The sequence below is a fragment of the Vespa mandarinia genome, chromosome 6 (genome assembly GCF_050613455.1).
Source record: "Vespa mandarinia isolate Hongniang chromosome 6, ASM5061345v1, whole genome shotgun sequence".
NCBI lineage: Eukaryota > Metazoa > Arthropoda > Insecta > Hymenoptera > Vespidae > Vespa > Vespa mandarinia.
Genome location: NC_140815.1, coordinates 360035 through 382072, shown reverse-complemented (window position 1 = coordinate 382072; position 22038 = coordinate 360035). Strand labels below are relative to the sequence as shown.

At 24.1% G+C, this 22038-nt stretch overlaps 1 protein-coding gene across 1 annotated transcript; it reads left to right on the top strand.

The window, feature by feature from the left end:
• The first annotated feature begins 16469 nt into the window (after nucleotides 1-16469).
• LOC146872915 (uncharacterized) lies at nucleotides 16470-18614 on the top strand. Its single transcript, XM_085657613.1, has 4 exons — nucleotides 16470-17308; nucleotides 17386-17834; nucleotides 17943-18163; nucleotides 18381-18614. The coding sequence occupies exons 1-4, from the start codon at nucleotides 16470-16472 to the stop codon at nucleotides 18612-18614; spliced, it is 1743 nt and encodes a 580-aa protein (XP_085513739.1).
• Nucleotides 18615-22038: the final 3424 nt, after the last annotated feature.

Genomic DNA, 22038 nt, shown 5'->3' with positions numbered 1-22038 from the left:
TTATTGTAACTATTACTATTACAGTTATTGTTACTATTATTATTAAAATTATGCTTACTATTATTATTACTATTATTATTACCATTATTATTACTATTATTATTACAATTATTATTACTATTATTTTCGCTACTATTATTACTACTCTTATTACTATTATTATTATTATTCTTGTCACTACGATTATTACTATTATTATTACAAATATTAAAACAATTAATATTACCATTATAATTACTATTATTTTAACAATTATTATCACTATTATTATTACTATTACTATAACTATTATTACTAACATAATTTTTACCATAATTATAACTATTAATATTACTATTATTATTACTATTATTATTACTATAATTATTATAATTATTACTACAATTTATATCACTATTATGATTACAATTATTATTACTAATTTTATTATTACTATTCCTATTACTATTATAATTGCAGTAGTTATTACTAATATTATTATTTCTTTTATTATTACTACTATTATTACTACTGATATTACTACTATTATTTCTGTTACTATTACTAATACTATTACAATTATTATTAGTAATATTTTTACTCTTATTATTACTATTATTATTATGATTATATTTATTATAACTATTATTATCTCTTTTATAATTACAATAATTATGTAATTATTATTACTGTTATAATTACTGTTATTATTATTATTATTATTACTGTATATATTATTATCATCATTCCTATTATTATTACTGTAATATTTACTGTTAATATTACCATTGTTATTACTATTATTATTACTATTTTATTTATTATTATTAATAAAATGTTTTCACAATTATTTTTACTATTATTATCACTATTATGTATACTATTATTATTACTATTATTATTTCTATTACTGTTAAAATAATTATTACAATGATTATTACAATTATATTACTGTTATTATTACTGTTATTATGAACATTAATATTAATATTATTATTAAAATTTTTATTGAAATTATTATTACTATTACTATTACAGTTATAAATACAATTAATAATCCTGTTATTAGTACTATTATTATCATCAATATTGTAACTATTATTATTACGATTATAATTAACATTATTATTGCTATTATTATTACAATTATTATTACAATAATTATTAAAATTATTATTACCAATATTATTACTATTATTATCACAATTATTATATCTATTATTGTTACTATTCTTATTACAATTATTATTATTACTATTATCACTATTATTATTACTATTATTATTGCTATTATTATAACTTTTACTTTTACTATTACTATTACTGTTACTATAATTATTACAACTATTATCACTATTATTGTTACTACTATTATCACTACTATTATTAATATTATTAATAATATTATTATTTCTATTATTATAACAATTATTATTACTAATATTACCACTATTTTTATTACTTTTATTATCACATCAACTCTTTCTATTCTTATGACTACTATTATTACTGTTATTATTAATATTATTATAAAAATTAATATTACTAATATTATCACTATTATTATTTCTATAATTATTCCTATAATTATTTTTATTATTATTTCAATTATTAATACAGTTACTATTACAATTATTAATACTGTTATTATTACGATTATTATTACTTTTATTTTTAGTATTATAATTCTAATTATTATTACAATTATTATCCCTTTTATTATTACTATGATTATCACTACTATTATTAATATCATTATTACTATTACCATTACTATTATTATTAGAGTTATTATGTTCATTGTCTTTATTATTATTATTAGTATTATTACTACTGTTATAATTCCAATTATTATTACAACTTTTATTATAATAATTCTTAGTCTTGTTAACACTATTATTATTAATATCATTTTTACTATTATTATAACTATTATTATAACTATTATTATTACTATAAATTATTATTATACTATTACTCTTATTTTTACTTTAATTATTATTATTATTATTACTATTATTATTATTATTATTATTACAATTAATATCACTATTACTATTACTATTTATATTATTATTATTATCACTGTTAATATTATTATTATTACCACTTCTATTAGTACTATTATTATTACAATTATTATTACAGTTACTATTATAATTATGAACACTATTATTATAAATATTATTATTTCAATTATTATTACTATTAATATTATTATTATTATAACAATTAATATTACTATTATTATTACAATTATTACCACAATTATTATTACTATTATTATTACTATTATTATTAATATTTTTATAACTATCATTTTTTCAGTTATAAACCACATTAATATTACTATTATTATCACTACTATAATTATCACTATTACTATTACTATTATTAACACCACTATTATTACTATTTTATAAAATTATTATTACAATTATAATTACGATTATTGTTAATATTATTAATATAATTATAATTATGATTATAATTACTATTATTCTTACTATTATTATCACTAATATTTTTACTACTATTATTACTATTATTATTACTATTATTATTACTATTATTATTACTATTATCATTACTACTTTTGGAAAGATTACTATTACTATTATTATTACTATTTTCATCACCTCTATTATTACTATAATTATTATTATTAGTAATACTATTTTTACTACTATTATTATTATTATTATTATTACTATTATTATATACAATTACTATTACTATTATTATAACAATTATTATTACTAATAATATTACAATTATTACTACTACTGTTATTACTATTATTATTAAAATTATTATTACTATTATTTATGCAATTTTTATTACAATTATTATTACAAATATTATCACAATTGTTATTACTATTATTATCACTTCTAATATTATTATTCTTATCACTATTATTTTTACTATTATAATTACTATTATTACTAATATTATTATTACTATTCATATTGCCATTATCGTCACTATTATAATTACTCATATTATTAGTACTATAACACTACAATTACATCTAATATTATTACTATTATTATTACTATTACTATTACTATTGTTGTTACTATTATTATTACAATTATTATTACTATTATTATTACAATTTCTATTACTATTATTATTACTATTATAATTACAATTATTATGACAATTATTATTACTATAGTTTTTTACGATTATTATTACTATTATTATTTCAATCATAATTAACAATAGTATTACCATTAATATTACTATTATTATTACAACTATTATCATTATTATTATCACTATTATTATCATTATTATTATCAATGTTATAATTACTATTATTATTTCTATTATTATAACAATTATTATTACTAATATAACTACTAATGTCATTAATATTATTATCACAACTATTGTTACTATTCTTATGACAACTACTATTACTGTTACTAATAATAATATTATCACAATTAATATTACTGATATTATTACTATTATTATGACTATAAATATTACTATTATTATTTCTATTATTATTTCTATTATTATTACTATTATTATCATCATTATTATTACTAATATTATTACTACTATTATTAAAATTATTAATACAATTATTATTTCCTACTCTTATTAGAATTAAGATTAATAATATTATTACAATTATTATTACTATCATTATCACTATTATTATTACGATTATTATTACTATTATTATTAGAATTATTTTAACAATTATTATTACGATTATTATCACTATTATTTCTAATATAATTATTACGATTATTATTACTATTATTATTAGAATTATTTTAACAATTATTATTACGATTATTATCACTATTATTTCTAATATAATTATTACGGTTATTATTACAATTATTATTACTGTTTTTATACAATTATTATTACAATTATTATTACCATTTTTAGTATGTCTATTACTACGATTATTACTTCTATTATTATTACTATTATTGTTCCTATTATTATTACTATTTTTATTACTATTCTTATTACTGTTATTATTACTATTATTATTACAATATTTATTGGAATTATTATTACTATTATTATTACAATTATTATTACTATTATTACTACTAATTCTATTACTATTATTATTACTAATATTATCATTATTATTATTACTGTTAATATCACCTCTATTATTACTTTTGTTATCACTACTATTTATACTATTATTATCACTATAATTATTACAGATATTATTACTATTATTATACCTATTACTTTTACTATTATTTTCACTACTATTATTTCTATTATGATCACTATTATTATTCCTGTTATTATCACTACTATTATTACAAATACTATTACTATTGTTTTTGCTTTTATTATTGTGACTACTACTGTTTCTAATATTACTATTATTTTTACTATTATTATTAAATAAACTATTACAATTATTACCACTACTATTATTATAATTATTTTCTCATCTATTACAATTATTATTATTAATATTAATATTATTATCACTAATATTATTACTATTATTATCACCCCTATTAGTACTATTATAATTACTATTATGATTACAGATATTATAACTATTATTATCCCTATAAGTATTACTATTATTATCACTAATACTATTAGTATTATTATTATTATTATTATAAATATTATTATTAGTATTATTTTTCGTATTATAATTACTATTATTACAATTATTATTATTACGTCTATTATTACTTTAATTATTACAATTATTATAAAAATTGCCTTTACTAGTATTCCAAAAATTGACATTACTAATTTTATTACAATTATTATTAATATTATTATTACAATTATTATTACAATTATAGTCCCTATTATTATTAATATTTTTATCACTACTATTATTACTATTATTATTACTATTATTATTGCTATTATTATAACAATTATTATTACTATTATTATTAATAATAGTTATTATTAATATTATTATCACAAAATCATTATTACAATTAATACTATTACAATCACTACTAATTCTATTATTATTATTTTTACAACTATTATTGCTACTATTGCAACTATTATTTTTCATATTATAATTACAATAAATATTATTATTATTATCACTATTACTATTACTATTTTCTCATTAATATGACTACTCCTATAATTACTATTTTTATTATTATTACAATCATTATTACAATTATTAATACTGTTATTATTCCAACTATTATTACAAATATTATTACTATTATAATTACAATTATTATTACTATTATTATTCCGATTATTATTACCATTATTATTACCATTATTATTACTACCATTAGTACTATTATTATTATTATTACTATTTCTATCATTATTACGATAATTATTACTAATATAATTGCTATTATTATTACTACTATTAAAATTATTATTATGATTACTATTACCAGTATTATTACAATTATTATTACTATTATCATTACTATTATTATTATTCTTATTATTACGTTCAATATTACTATTATTATTACTAATAAAATTACTATAAATTTTGCAATTTCTATTACTATTATTATCACCATTATTATTACAATTATAATTAATATCACCATTACTATTATTATTATTATTTTTATTAATATTATTATTATTATTTTTATTAATATTATTATTATTATTTCTATTACAATTACAACTATTGTTACTATATTTATCACTATTAATATTACTATTATTATTAATACTATTATTAATATTATTATAACTATTGTAATTACAATTATTATTACTGTTTTTATCCCTATTATTACTAATATTATTATCACTACTATTATTACTATTATTCTAACTACAATTAATACTATTATTATTACAATTATTGTTGCTATTATTATTAATATTAATATTACTATTATTATTTTTATTATTATTACTATTATCATCATAATTATAATTACTATTATTATTATTATTATTACTATTATTATTACTATTATTATTAATATTATTATCACAAATATTATTACTATTATTATCACTGTTATTATTATTATTTTATTATCAATACCAATACGATTATTATTACAATTATTATTATTATAATTACTATTATTATTACTATTATTATTTCACTTATTGTTACTATTATTATTACTACCATTATTACTATCATTATTACGATTATTATTACAATTATTTTTACTATTACTATTCCTATTATTTATACGATTAGTATTAGAATTATTATTTTGATTAATATTACCATTATTATTAGTATTATTATTACTACTATTATTACTCTCAGTACTACTTTTATTATTACTCTTATTATTCCAATTATTATTTCTATTATTGTTGCTATTATTATTGCTATAATTATTACTATTTTTAATACTATTATTATTACTATTATTAATACAATTATTATCATTACTATTATTACTGTTATTATTACGATAATTATTACGAATATTATTACAATTATTATTACCAATATTATTACTATTATTACCACAATTATTATAACTATTATTATTACTATTATTATTAAAATTGTTATTACAATTATTATTACGATTATTATTAAAATTATAATTACTAATATTTTTACTATTATTATTCCTATTAGTATTACTATTATTATTATTAATATTATTGCTATTATTATAACTATTTCTATTACTATTATTATTACTAATATAGTCACTTTTATAATTACTGTTAATACCAGCTCTATTAATCCTATTCTTATCACCACTATTTTTACTATTATTATCACTATAATAATTACAGATATTATTACTATTACTATACCTAATAATTTTACTATTATTATCACTACTATTATTACTATTATTATTACCATTATTATTACTATTATTATTACTATTATTATAATTCTTATTACTAGTATTATTTTTCGTATTATAATTACTATTATTATGACTATTATTATTACTATTATTATTACATTGATTATTGCAATTATTATAAATATTACCTTTACTAATGTTCTAAAAATTATTATTACTATTATTATTACAATTATTATTAATATTATTACTACAATTAATATTACTATTAGTATTACAATTAGTGTTCCTATTATTATTACTATTATTATCACTACTATTATTACTATTATTATTATTATTACTATTACAATTATTAATACTATAATTATTACAATTTTTATTACTATTATTATTACTACTGTTATTAATATCATTTTTACTATTAATAATGTTATTATTATTACTATTACTATTAAAATTATTATTACAATTATTATTATTATGACTATTAAAATTATTATTACAATTATTATTAAATTTATTATTACCATTATTATCTCTATTATTATTACTATTATTATTATCATTATTACAATTATTATTAATATTATTATTACCATTTTACTTACAATTATTATTACTAATTTTATCACAATCATTATTACTATTACTATCACTTCTGTTATTACTATTCTTATCACTACTACTTCTACTATTATTATTACTATTATTATAAAAATTATTATTACCATTATAATTACTATTACTATTGCTATTATTAACACTATTATAATCACTATTATTATTACCATTATTATTAATACTATTATTACAAGTATTATTATTATAATTAATACTATTACTATTAAAATTTATATGATTATTACAAATACCATTACTATTAAAATTATTATTTCAATTATTATTACTATTATTATTCCTATTATTATAACTATAGTTACTACAAGGATTATTAATATTTTAATTACTATTATTATTACTATAATTATTACAATTATTACCACTATTATTACGATTATTCCTACAATTACTGTTACAATTATTATTACTACTATTGCATCTAATTTTAATATAATTATTATTACTAATATTATCACTATTATTATTATCATTATCATTACAATTATTATCACAATTATTATTACTATCATTATCACTATCATTAATACTATTATTATTTCTATTAATATTACTATTATTATTACTATCATTATTACTGTTATTATTACTATTAGCATTACTTTTATTATTACAATTAGTATTACTGTTTTTATTATTATTATTATTACTATGATTATTACTAATTTTATTATTATTACTATTATTATTACTATTAACATTATAATTTTGTTCCTATTATTATTACCATTATTATCACTACTATTATTACAATTGCTATTACTATTACTATTATAATTTTTATTATTATTATTATTACAATTATTATTATTATTATTATTACTAATATTATTACTATTATTATTACAATTATTATTACTATTATTATTACTGTTATTATTCCTATTATTATTACTATTATTATTACTATTAATTTTACGATTATCATTACTATTATTATTACTATTACAATTAAAATTAATATTACAATTATTATAACTATTATTATTACAATTGATATTACTACTATTATTACTAATATATGCTACATCACCGAATTCCTGACAGGTCATGGCCTGTTCCGCTCATATCTGGCTAGACTGAGGAAGGTAGCAGTCGCCAACTGCCCCTATGGAGATTCGATCAACGACGACGTCCGCCACACTTTTTTTTTATGTGTGTCGATCGACTAACCTTGGTTCAAACTTCTGCGACATCACGCCAGTCAACGTCGCCGCGACAATTCTGCGTGTGCTGAAGGAATGGAACACGGTGTCCTGGTACGTCAGGTCAATGTTAAGCCGGATGAAGAAGGAGATGTATGGCCCATCGGACAGCCACCAACGTTGCTCCTGGTTCCAGCCACGTTGAGTCCAAGAGGGAGTCCAGTTATGGGACAAGAAGCAGTGGCGCAAATCCTGAAGTAATGCCACATGGCGGTGCCGGAATGGTATTTAATATGCCACTAGGATGGACATGAGTTTAGACTGTAGTGCCTATTCCAACGGCGAGCCCGACATCTAGGGACTTTAAGGGAAACCCAAATGGTGAATGGTCCCTCTAGCGGGCAGGGTCCCTGGTTTAATCCGTAAAGTTTGACATTCTCAGGCCATCAAAATAAAATGAAAAATTATTTCTATTATTATTACAATTATTATTACAATTACTATTATTATTACTATTCCTATTACTATTATTATTAGTATGATTATTTCTATTATTATAACTCGTATTATTGCAATTATTATTACTAATATTACTACTATTACTGTTACTGTTATTATTACTATCTTCATTACTATTATTGTTATTATTATTATTACTATCAATATTACGATTACTATTGCAATTATTATTACAATTATTTTTACAATTATTATTACCATTAAAATTACAATTATTATTATTATTATCACTATTATTATTACTATTACTCTCACTAATATTATTAAATTATTACTACTATCATTATTACCGTTAATATTACAACTATTATTACTATTATTATTACTATTATTATTACCATTAGAATTATCATTATTATTAATATTATTATTACTAATATTAATACTATTATTATTAATATTATTATTAGAATTATTATTACTTTAATTATTGCTATTATTATTACAATTATTAATACAATTATTAAAAATATTACTATTATTATTACCATTATTATTACAAATATTATTCCTATTATTAATAATATTTTTATCACTACTATTATTACTATTCATATTATAATTATTATTCCTATCAATATTACTATTATTATCACTACTATTTTTGCAATTACTATTACCATTACTATTACTATTATTATTAGGAGTATTATTACAATTATTATTAAAATTATAATTACAATAATTATTCCGATTACTATTACTGTTATTATTACTATTATTATTTAAATTACTATTACTATTATTATTACTATTATTATAACGATTACTATTACCACTATTATTACTATTATTATTACTATTATTAATAATATTATTAAAACTATTATTGCTACTATTATAATTACAATCATTATTAATATTATTATTACTTATATTATGACTACTATTATTGCAATTATTAATACTATTATTATGACTAATATTATTACCATTATTATTACTATTTTCAATACTATTATAGATACTATAATTATTACTATTATTAAAACTATTATCATTACAATTATTATCCATATTATTACAGTTGTTATTGTTACGATCAATATTACTATTATTATTGCTATTATTATTTCTATTATTATTGCAATAATTATTACCATTATTACAATTACTATTACTACTAATTTATTATTGTTATTATTACAGTTATTATTACTATTATTATCACAATTATTATTACTATTATAATTATAATTATTATTTCAATTATTATTACAATTATTATTACTATTGTTATTACTAAAATTATAACTATTATTATTACTATTATGATTTTTATTGCGATAATGAATCTTTATTGCGATAATTATTACTATTCTGTATACTATTATAATTACTATTATTATTACTGTTATAGTTACAATTATTATTACTACTATTATTACTATTATTATTAATATTATTATTACAGTTATTATTTATATTATTATTACTGTCATTATTATTATTATTATTATTACTATTATCATTACTATTATTATTACTATTAAGATCACAACTATTATTACTATTATTATTACTATTAGTATTACAATTATTATTACTAATATTATCTCTATTATTATTAATATTTTTATCACTACTATTATTACTATTATGATCACTACTATTATTAATATTATTATTACTATTATTATCACTACTATTATTAGTATTATAATCACTACTATTATTACCATTATTATTACTATTATTATCGTTATTAGTATTAACATTACCATCACTGCTATTATTACTATTATTATTACCATTATTCTTCCTATTATTAGAACTATTATTATTTCCGTTAACATTACAAATATCATTACTATTAATTTTACTATTATTATTACCATTACTATTACTTTTATTATTACGATTATTAGTACTATTATAATTACAATTATTCTTATTATTACTATTACTATTATTAATACCGTTATTATTACTACTATTATTACGAGTTTAATATTATAATTAATAATATTACTATTAAAATTGTTATGATTACTATTAATACCTTTACAATTAAAATTATTATTACAATTATTATTAATATTACGATAAAAATTATTTTAACAATTATTATTACAAATATTATAACTATAATTAATAATATTACTTTTGGTATTATTATTACATTTATTATTACCATTATTATCACAATTATTATTACTATTATTTTCACTTCTATTAGTACTATTATTATTTCTATTACAATTGCTATTATGATTACTAATATTAATACTATTATTATTACAATTATTATTACTCGTGTTCTTACTATTATTATTAGTAATATAATTACAATTATTAATAAGATTATTATTACTACTATAATGACTAATATTAATACTATTACTGTTACTACTATTATTACTATTATTATAATTATTTTAAATAAAATTATTATTTCTATAAATATTATTCTTACTATTACTATTATTATCACTATTATGTTTACTACTATTACTACTATTATTATTACTATCATTATTACAATTGTTATTACTATTATTAACCCTATTATGATTAGTACTATTTTTACTATTATAATTGCTATTATTAAATCAATTTTTATTACTATTATTATTTCCATTATTATTACTATTATTATTACTATTGTTATTTCTAATATTATAACTATTTCTATTACTATCATTTTCGTATTATTATTACATTTATTATTACTATTATTATCACAATTATTATTAAAATTATTTTCACTTCTATTATTACCATTATTATTACGATTATTATTAAAATTATTATTACCATTGTTATTACCATTATTATTACTATTATAGTTATTATTATTATTATTAATATTATAACTATAATTACTACAATTATCATTACTAATACTATTGCTATTATTATTACTGTTATTAATACCATTATTATTTTAATTATTATTACTATTACTATTAAAATTATTATTACAATTATTATTAAAATTATTATTACTATTATTATTACTATTATTATTAAGATTATTATTACAATTATATTTAAAATTATTATTACCATTATTATAACTATTATTATTACTATTATTATTGCCACTATTGTTATTATTATTACGATTACTATTACTACTATTATTACTGTTATTATTACTTTTATCATTAATAATATTATTACAATTATATCATTATTATTATCTCTATTATTATTACATATATTGTTATTATGATTACTACAGCTATTACTATTATTATAACTATTATTATTAATATCAGTATTACTCTAATTACTACTATTATTATTACTATTAATATTACGATTAATATGACTATTATTTCTTCTATTATTATTACATTTATTATTACTATTAGTGTTACATTTATTACTAGTATTGTAACTTCTATTATTATTACTATTATTATTACAATTATTATTCCTATTATTATTATTTTTATCATCACTACAATTATTACAAATATTATTACTATTACTTTTACATTTATAAATATTATTATTATCACTATTATTATTACTATTAATATTACTATTATTATTATGATTCTTATTATTATTATTATTATTATTATTATTAATATTATTATGGTTACAATTATTGCTATTATTATTACTATTATTATTAGTAATTCTATACTATTATTATAACTATATTTAATACAATCATTATTACTATTATCATATCTATTACTATTACTATTATTATTACAATAATTATAACTATTTCTTTTACTCTTATTATTACAATTATTACTACTATTATAATTACAATTACTGTTACTATTATTTTAACTATTTAAATTAACATTATTATTACAATTTTTATTACAAATATTATTACTATTTTTATTACGATTATAATTACTATTGTCATTACTATTACTATTAATATAATTTTTACAATTATTTTATTAATTATTATTATAATTTTTATTACGTTTATTATTACTATAGTTATTTCTATTATTATTATTATCTCTACTATTATTACTATTATTATTACTATTATTATTAATTTTATTATTACTATTACTATCAAAATTATTATTACAGTAATTATTAAAATTATTATTACCATTATTATTACTATTACTATTACTGTTATTATTATTACTATTATAACTATTATTATTATAATTATTATAATTATTATTACGATTACTATAACTACAATTATTACTGTTATTATTAGTTTTATCATTAATATCATTATTACAATTATTATCATTATAATTATCACTACTATTATTTCTGATATTATTGCCATTATTATTACTATAACTATTAATATTATTATATCTATTATTATTACCATCATTATTACTAAAATTACTACAATAATTATTACTATTATTATTTCAATTATTAGGACTATTATTTTTCTTATTATAGTTACAATTATTATTACTATTATTAATACAATTATTATTAATATTATTATTTCCATTATTATTAGTATTATTATTACAATTATTTTTCCTGTTATTGTTACTATTATTATCACTACTATTATTACATTTATCATTACTATTACTGTTTAATTATTAATATTATTATTATCACTATTATTATTGCTACTATTGTTACTTTTATTATTAATATTTTTGTTACTGTTATTATTATAAATATTATCAATATTATTATGGTTATTATTATTCCTATTATTATTATTATATTATTACTATTTCTGTTACTATTATTATAACTATAAATATTACAATCATTATTACTATCACTATTATTTTTATTATTACTATTATTATTACAATTATTATACCTATTACTTTTACTATTATTATTACAATTATTATTACAAAAATTATTACTATTATTATTTCAAATATTATTAATATAATTGTTACTATCATTATTACAATTAATATTAAGATTATTATTGCTACTACTTTTACTATTATTAATATTAGTATTATTACAGTTATTATTATTAATATTACTTCTATTATTAATACTATTATAATTACAATTATTATTGCAATTACTGTTACTATTATAATTACTGTTATTATTTCTACTATTATTACCCTTAATATTACAATAATTATTACTATTATTATTACAAATATTATTAGTAACATTATTACTATTATTATTACTATTATTATTACAATTATTATTACAAATATTATTAGTAACATTATTACTATTATTATTACTGTTATTATTACAAATATTATTACTATTATTATTACAATTATTATTACTATTATTAATACTATTATAATTATTATCACTATTACTATTATTACCAAAATTATTAATACTATTATTATTACTACAATTATTACCGTTATTATCACTATTATTATTACAATTATTTTCATTAATATTATTAGTAATATTATTAGAACTAATATTATTGCTATTATTATTACAATTATTATTAATATTAATATAACTGTTATTATTACTATTATCATTACTATTATTATTACGTTTATTATTCCTATTATTAATATTATTACAATTAATATTATTATTACAATAATTTTTACAATTATGATTACTATTAATATTAGAATTCTTATAAGAATAGTTATTACTATTATTATCACTATTATTATTACTATTATTATTACAATTATTATTAATATGATTATAACTATTAATATTACCATTATTATTACTATTAGTAATTCTATTATTATTACTATTATTATTACAATTAATATTACTATTACTATTACTATTATTATTGTAATTTTTATATCTATTATTAACACTATTATTATTACTATTATAATCACTAATATTATTAGTAATATTATTAGAATTAATATTATTGCTATTATTATTACAATTATTATTAATATTATTATAACTATTATTATTACAATTATTATTACTATAATTATTACTATTATTGTTACTGTGATTATTACTATTATTATTATTATTATTATTATTATTACTATTATTAAATCTCTTATAATTAATGTCATTATTGCTAGTATTATTCCTATTATTATTATTATTCTATTCTTATTATTAGTTCAATTATTATTACTATTATTATTATTATTATTAATATTATTATTATTATTAGTATTATTATTACTAATATTATTATTATTATTATTTCTGTTATTATTATTATTATTATTATTATTATTGCTACTACAATTACTAATATAATTACAATTATTATTACTATTATTAATCTTATTATTGTTACAATATTTAATACTATTATTATTACTGCCAATGTTACTGTTATTATTTCTATTATTATTATGATTATAATTACTATTACTATAACCTTTATTATGTCTATTATTATTACTATTAATATTACTATTATCATTACTATTATTATTGATACTATTATTATTATTACTATTACCATTGATTCTATTATTACTATTATTATTACCATAAATATTGCTATTATTGTAACTATTATTATTACAATTAGTATTACTATTATAATTACAACCATTATTATAATTATAATTTCAATTATTGTTACTATTACTTTTAATGCTATTATTATTATTATTATTATTATTATAACTATTATTATTACTATTATTATTGCAATTATTGTTACTATTATTATTACTATTACTTCTATTATAAATATTACTATTATTAATACCATTATTATTTCTATTATTATTACCATTATTATTACTATTAATATTACTGCTATTATTACTATTATTATTTCTATTATCATTACTATTATTATTATTATTACTATTATTATTACTAACTAGGCCAGACGCAATCCTTCTGAATCCTGTACAGGGAAAATCTTACGCAGACGTAGTCGGAGTCATCCACCAGGGCTTCAAGAACAGCGCCTCAGGTGTAGACGATAGATCGGTTCGGCAAACCAGAACCGGAGGGTCTCTCCTCGAACTACAGAATACCACTGTGGATATCAGGGCCTCATTCGCAGAAACCCTGAGAAAAGAAGTAGGAGAAACGAGCTGCACCTAGTCCCTGGACCTACGCTGGAGATACGGGACTGTGACTGCTGCACATTGTTGGTAGAAGTCGAGGAGGCCCTAAAGCGGATCCTGCCAGGCTACGCTGGGAAAATCAAAATTAAGATGACGAACCCCAACGCAAGACAACAACGCCTGGCCCTCGTCAAAATAGAAGAGAATGCAGCTGTGAAGGTTTTAAAGGCCGGCCAAGTGCTGGTCGGTTTCGTCACCTGCAGGGTCAGGCGAAGGGCAGAAAAGACGCGATGCAACTGCTGTCTCGACTATGGTCACTATAGTGCCTCGTGGAAGGGACCTGACCGCAGTAAGGTTTGCTATTATTGTGGCAGCACGGGGCATAAGATCAAAGAGTGCAAGGTCAGCGAGCCTACTTGCTACTTGTGCTCAAAGAGCGGTGTTGAAACTAGGAAGCACCTGGCGGGATCAAGGGCCTGCAAAGCTTTCCAGGAGGCCCTTGCAACAGCAAAGAAGTAGAAAAAAGGATGAGAGTACTTCAGAGTAACCTGAATAGGAGCAGGACGGCGCATCACCTTCTAGCCCAGCTTTGTTTTGAGAAAAAAGCTGATATTGTTCCACTCAGCGAACAGTACCTGGACAGAGCAGGAGTAGGATGGTTCGCAGACGAATTGGACACCGCGGCCATCTGGATCCCAGATTCACGACTAATACATGTGTCGGACCAAGGATCCGGACGCGGTTACGTCTGCATGAGACATAACTCGACGACTTATGTCAGTGTATATCTCACTCCGAACGACCGGATAGACGACTTCCAAATCAAACTGGACGATCTGGTAGACGCGCTGCGGGAAATGCAAGGGGATCTCATTGTGGCTGGAGACCTCAATGCCAAAGCTCTTAAATGGGGGGAGGCCAGGCCGGACTCCAGAGGAAGACGTATCATGGAGGTGGCGTCGAGACTGGAGCTATCAGAACTCAACACAGGTTCGACGTCAACCTTCCGCAGGCCTGGCTACAGAGAGACGATCACGGATGTCTCTCTAGCCAACGAACACCTTGTGGCAATAGTCGCAGGCTGGCAGATGATCGAGGATTATACCGGGAGCGATCATCAGTACATCCTATTCGATGTACACGATAAGAGGCCAGCCGCGACAAGTGTAGAGCGACCCCACCGATGGAGCATTGCAAGAATGGATCGAGAGAGGCTGTCTTCAGTCATAGATGAAGGTTGCAGATCCCTTCAAATTGCCTCCGCGAGTCTATCGCCGATTTCACAAGCCAGGATGATTACTACAGCAACTATGCGGCTCATGCAAAAGGCTTGCGCCATAGCGGTGCCCAAAAAGTGTACGAAACGGTGCAGGCGTCCTGCATATTGGTGGACGAACGAGATCGCAGATCTTCGCAAGAAGTCCTTAAGACTTCGCCGTTTAGCACAACGAGCGAAGAGACGCGACCTAGACGCTGCTCCCTTGATCGCAGAGTATCAAGCGGCCAAGAAAACTTTGAAGAGGACCATCAAGGCCATCAACGACGCTGCTGGAAGGAGCTGTGCCTGGATCCAGATTCCATGGGATTAGGGTATCAGATCATCACTCCCAAATTGGGGACTAACACGCAAGGAATCCCTCAGGACGCGAGGACGTTGAAGAACATCATTAGTACCTTATTCCCCTCACATCCAAAGAGAGAGATTCGCACGGCGGCGTCTGGTAACCCTGAAGGGCCGCAATTTACAGAGGAGGAGCTACTCAAGGCCGCATCTTCCATGCGAAACAAGAAAGCTCCAAGACCAGACGGCCTTCCAGCGGATGTAATCAAAGCCGTCGCGCGGAGTCATCCAAAGCTCTTGCTAAACATGTACAACATAAGTCTCAGAGAAGGCATCTTCCCCGCCCAGTGAAAGAAAGCCAGACTTGTGCTCATATGCAAGGGCAAGGGTCCAGCAGATGCTACTTCGTCATACAGGCCTATTTGTATGCTCGATACAGCTGGCAAGCTCCTGGAGAAACTGTTTAGGCCACGGCTGCAAGGAGCCTCAAGGGCAGCAAGGGATCTTGCTGCACGGCAGTATGGTTTTCGATTCGGCCTCTCTAGCATCTTCGCAGTCCAGGAGATTGTCACAGCCGCAAAAATGAAGGAACGCGGGAATCACCTATCCCGCCCTTTGTGTCTGCTGGCCACCTTAGACGTGAAAAATGTCTTCAACTCCGTCAGGTAGGACTTTGCAATGGAAGCGTTCGAACGGAATTTCAGCGTCCCGGACTACCTACTCCGAATTATCGATGATTATCTAAACGAGCGCATCCTAGTATGCCACACGAGTGATGGTCCAAAAAGCTTGGAATTGACATCGGGGGCAGCCCAGGGCTCCATACTGCGACCGTATATGTGGAAAATATTCTACAACGGTATCTTTCCTATGGCAGTCCCAGAAAGTACTTTCTTGGTTGGGTACGCAGATGACTTGCAGTTGTCTTAATCGCAAGAGACACGGAGGGGGCACAGATGCTGCTCAAGAAGGTCATGCGGAGAGTTACCTCCTGGATGGAAGACCACGGGCTACCTCTAGCAGCCCAAAAGACAGAGATCGTGCTAATTACGAGGAAGCGCATCAACACCTTGCGCAGCTTCATTGTAGAAGACACAGCGGTCTAGGCTAAGTCGGCTGACAAATTTCTAAGTATAATGCTTAACAAAAACATTAATTATGGCGAGCAAATACTCAAGCCAGCCGACAAGGCGGCAAAAGTAGTAGCCTCGCTTGGCACACTCATGGCAAATGTCAACGGACCGCGACCGTGCAGGAAGCGACTACTGATGCGTGTCGCCGAAGCAGTGATGCTGTACGGCGCTGAAGTCTCGGACGAGGCGCTGCAAAAGGAGAAATATCACAGGCGCATAGTCGCAGTGCAGATGAAGGGCGCACCCCGAATCGCGTGCTCCAACCTCACGGTCTCGGAGCCCGCAGTGCTAGTGATCGCAGGGATAATTCCGATCGATCTACTAGCCAAGGAGAGACAATTCGTCAACCAGCAGAAGCCCGTTTTGGGGAAGGAGAAGGCATCAAGGATAGCCAGGTCTAGCAGCATCGAGGACTGGCAAAGCAGATGGGAACAGGAACATAGGGCCAGATGGACTGCCCGACTCATCAGTCGACTAGACATCTGGCTAAACCGGGAGGCGGGAAAGGTCGACTTCTACCTCACTCAATTTTTGACAGGGCATGGTCTGTTCTGCTCCTACCTTGCAAAAATGAAGAAGGTAGCAGACGGCAACTGCTCCTATGGCGACTCGACTGTGAAGACGCCCACCACACATGCTTCAAATGCGTTAAGTGATGCGTCGAACGACTCGCCTTGGAGCGAGACCTCAGAACAATCTCGCCAGACAACATTGTCGAGAAAATACTCCGAGGTCAGGAGGAGTGGAACAAAGTGGCCCGGTACGTCAGGACCACCTTGCGCAGAGAAAATATGGAGATGGGTGGCACATAGACCTGCCCCAAACGTTGCTCCAATCTCCTACCTCGTAGAGCCGAAGGTAGAGTCCCGTAATGGGACCTGATGCAGTGGCGCCATCCCGAAGTAATGCCACATGGCGGTGCAGGGATGGTTTCACTATGCCACTAGATTGGACATGAGTTTAGTCGGTAGTGCTTATTCCAAAGGTGAGCCCGACACTCCAGGGACTTCAATGGGATAACCAAATAGTGAAGGGCTTCTCTGGCGGGCTGGGTCCCTGGGTTAGTGCGTAAAGATTGGCATTCTCAGACCATCAAAAAAAAATAGTTATTGATATTCTTACCGTTAATTATTGTGTTATTACTATTGTGATATTTAATATCATTATTACTATAGTCGCTATTTTTATTATCGTTATTATTATCGTTGTTATAAATATTATTATTATCATCAATATTATTACTACAATTATTATTCCGTGTGTGGCACCTATTCTCCAGTTGGTCGCCTCCCCATGTGGAAGATAGTGGGACGCCTTGCAGATATGCAGGGCATCGGATATTCCTGGGGTGGACCAATAATAGCAATTGGACGGACTCACAGGATAAGAAACTAATTAATGGTAGCTTTGAGGAAGAAGAAGATTTTCGCTGCAGGAGGACGGATCCCCCAGTGGCGACGATTGAACAGCGTGCGCTAACAAGGCCACAACTGTCGTCATCTTACTACTGCAGTCCTATGATGGTGTCTGTCTTGGCCGGCATCGGATCAGAAACTACATACAGCAATAATCCTTTCGAAAGGAGATCAAAGATCGTGCGAACACCACCAAAAAGCTGATCAAAGAGATAAATCAGAAAGAAAAAATAGATATGCAGGAAGAAAGAGAAGTAAAAGTGGCCAGGTCAAATATGGAAGACACCGGGAAAATCGTATTGGAGTGTTCCTCCATCGATGACCACGTCGCGAGTATTAAGAAAAAGGAAGAGAAGTAATTAGGGAAATCCCCTGACAATTGAGAATATTCCAAAATCTGACAGTCACATTTGTGCTAGAGGCCCTCCCATAAAATTCCTTCTGCTAGTTAGAATATTTATAGCTTTGAGAGTAACATTGGTTTGAATGGAACTCGCATATCTTTCCCTGAACTAATCGGAATATTTCCATGAGAAACAGCCTCATTGCTTCACGGATAACTCACATAACTTTCCCTCGACTAGTTGCAATATTTCCAAGTACAACAGACGCATTGGTTATAAAAGTACTCTCATAACTTTCCCAAGATTAATCAGAATAATTCCAAATCCGAGAGTCGCATTGGTTCGAGAGTATCACTCAATAGTTTCACTCGTCTAGTCGGAATATTGGTAGTTCCGAAAGTTGCTTTGCTTCGAGGGGCACTCCTCTAACTTTCCCTCCACTAGTCAGAATATTTCCAAGTCCAACTGCCGCTTTGGTGTGTGATGCAGGTGCATAACTTTCTATTGTCCAGCCGGAATGTTTCCAAGCCCGATAGTCGCATTGGTTCACAAGATACACGCATAACTTACCCTCGACTAATCAGAACATTTCTAGGACGACAGTCAATTTGTTTCGATATTCACTCGCTTAACTTTACTACGTCTAGTCGGAAAATTTCTAATTATGTCAGTCACATAGGTCCGAAAGACTCTCGCATAGGTTTTCCTCGACTAGAGGGAATATATCGAAATCCTTCAGCCGCATTGGTTCGAGACGCAATCTTTTAAAAATTCCTGGTCTAGTCGGAATATTTCTAGTACTGACAGTGGCATTGGTTAAAGATGCTCTCGCATAACCTATCCCTAGACTGCACGGAATGTTTCTAGGTGCTACAGTTTCACTGTTTCGAGAGGCACACGCATAACTTTCCCTCGACCAGTCGGAATATTTGCAAAGTTCGAGAATCGCATTGGTTCACAAGTTACTCACATAACTTTCCCATGACTAGCCAGTGTATTTCTACGTCCGACAATCGCATAAAATAACATGACATTCGCATAACTTCCCTCGTCTAATTGGAATATTTCTACGTCTGACGGTCGCATTAGTACACACGTAACTATCTTGACATTTCCTCGACTAATCGGAATATTTCTAGGTTTGACTGTCGCTTGGTTCACAAATCACTCGCATAAATTTCCTTCGACTAGTTAGAATATATTTAAGCCCTACAGCCGCATTGGTTCGAGGGGAACTCTCATAACATTACCTCGACTAGGGGGTAAATATCCAAATTCGACAGTCGCATTGGTTTGAGAGACATTCGCATGACTTTCCCACGACTAATCCGAAAATTTTCAAGTCTGACGTCTTCTTTGGATCGAGAAACATTTGCATAACATTCTTACGACTAGTTGGAATATATCTATTTCCGACAGTCGCATTTTTTCGAAATTCACTCGCATAGCTTTCCCTTTACTATTTAGAATATTTCCAAGTCCGACAGTCACATTTGGTTAGAAGTTACTCGCATAACATTCCCACGACTATTTGGAATATATCTAATCCCGAAATTTTTTCGAGAGGAACTCGCATAACTTTCTCTCGACTGGTCGGGTAACTTCCAAGTACGAAAGAAGCACCGAATCGAGAGGCACTCGCA

Bases quoted from the DNA above. Each gene is read 5' to 3' on its own strand.
- LOC146872915 (XM_085657613.1), top strand. From the start codon at position 16,470: ATGAGAGTACTTCAGAGTAACCTGAATAGGAGCAGGACGGCGCATCAC. The intron at 17,835-17,942 runs GCATCTTCCCCG...TGCTCGATACAG, and splicing joins CAACATAAGTCTCAGAGAAG to CTGGCAAGCTCCTGGAGAAA. The intron at 18,164-18,380 runs GTCAGGTAGGAC...TTCCTATGGCAG, and splicing joins TGAAAAATGTCTTCAACTCC to TCCCAGAAAGTACTTTCTTG.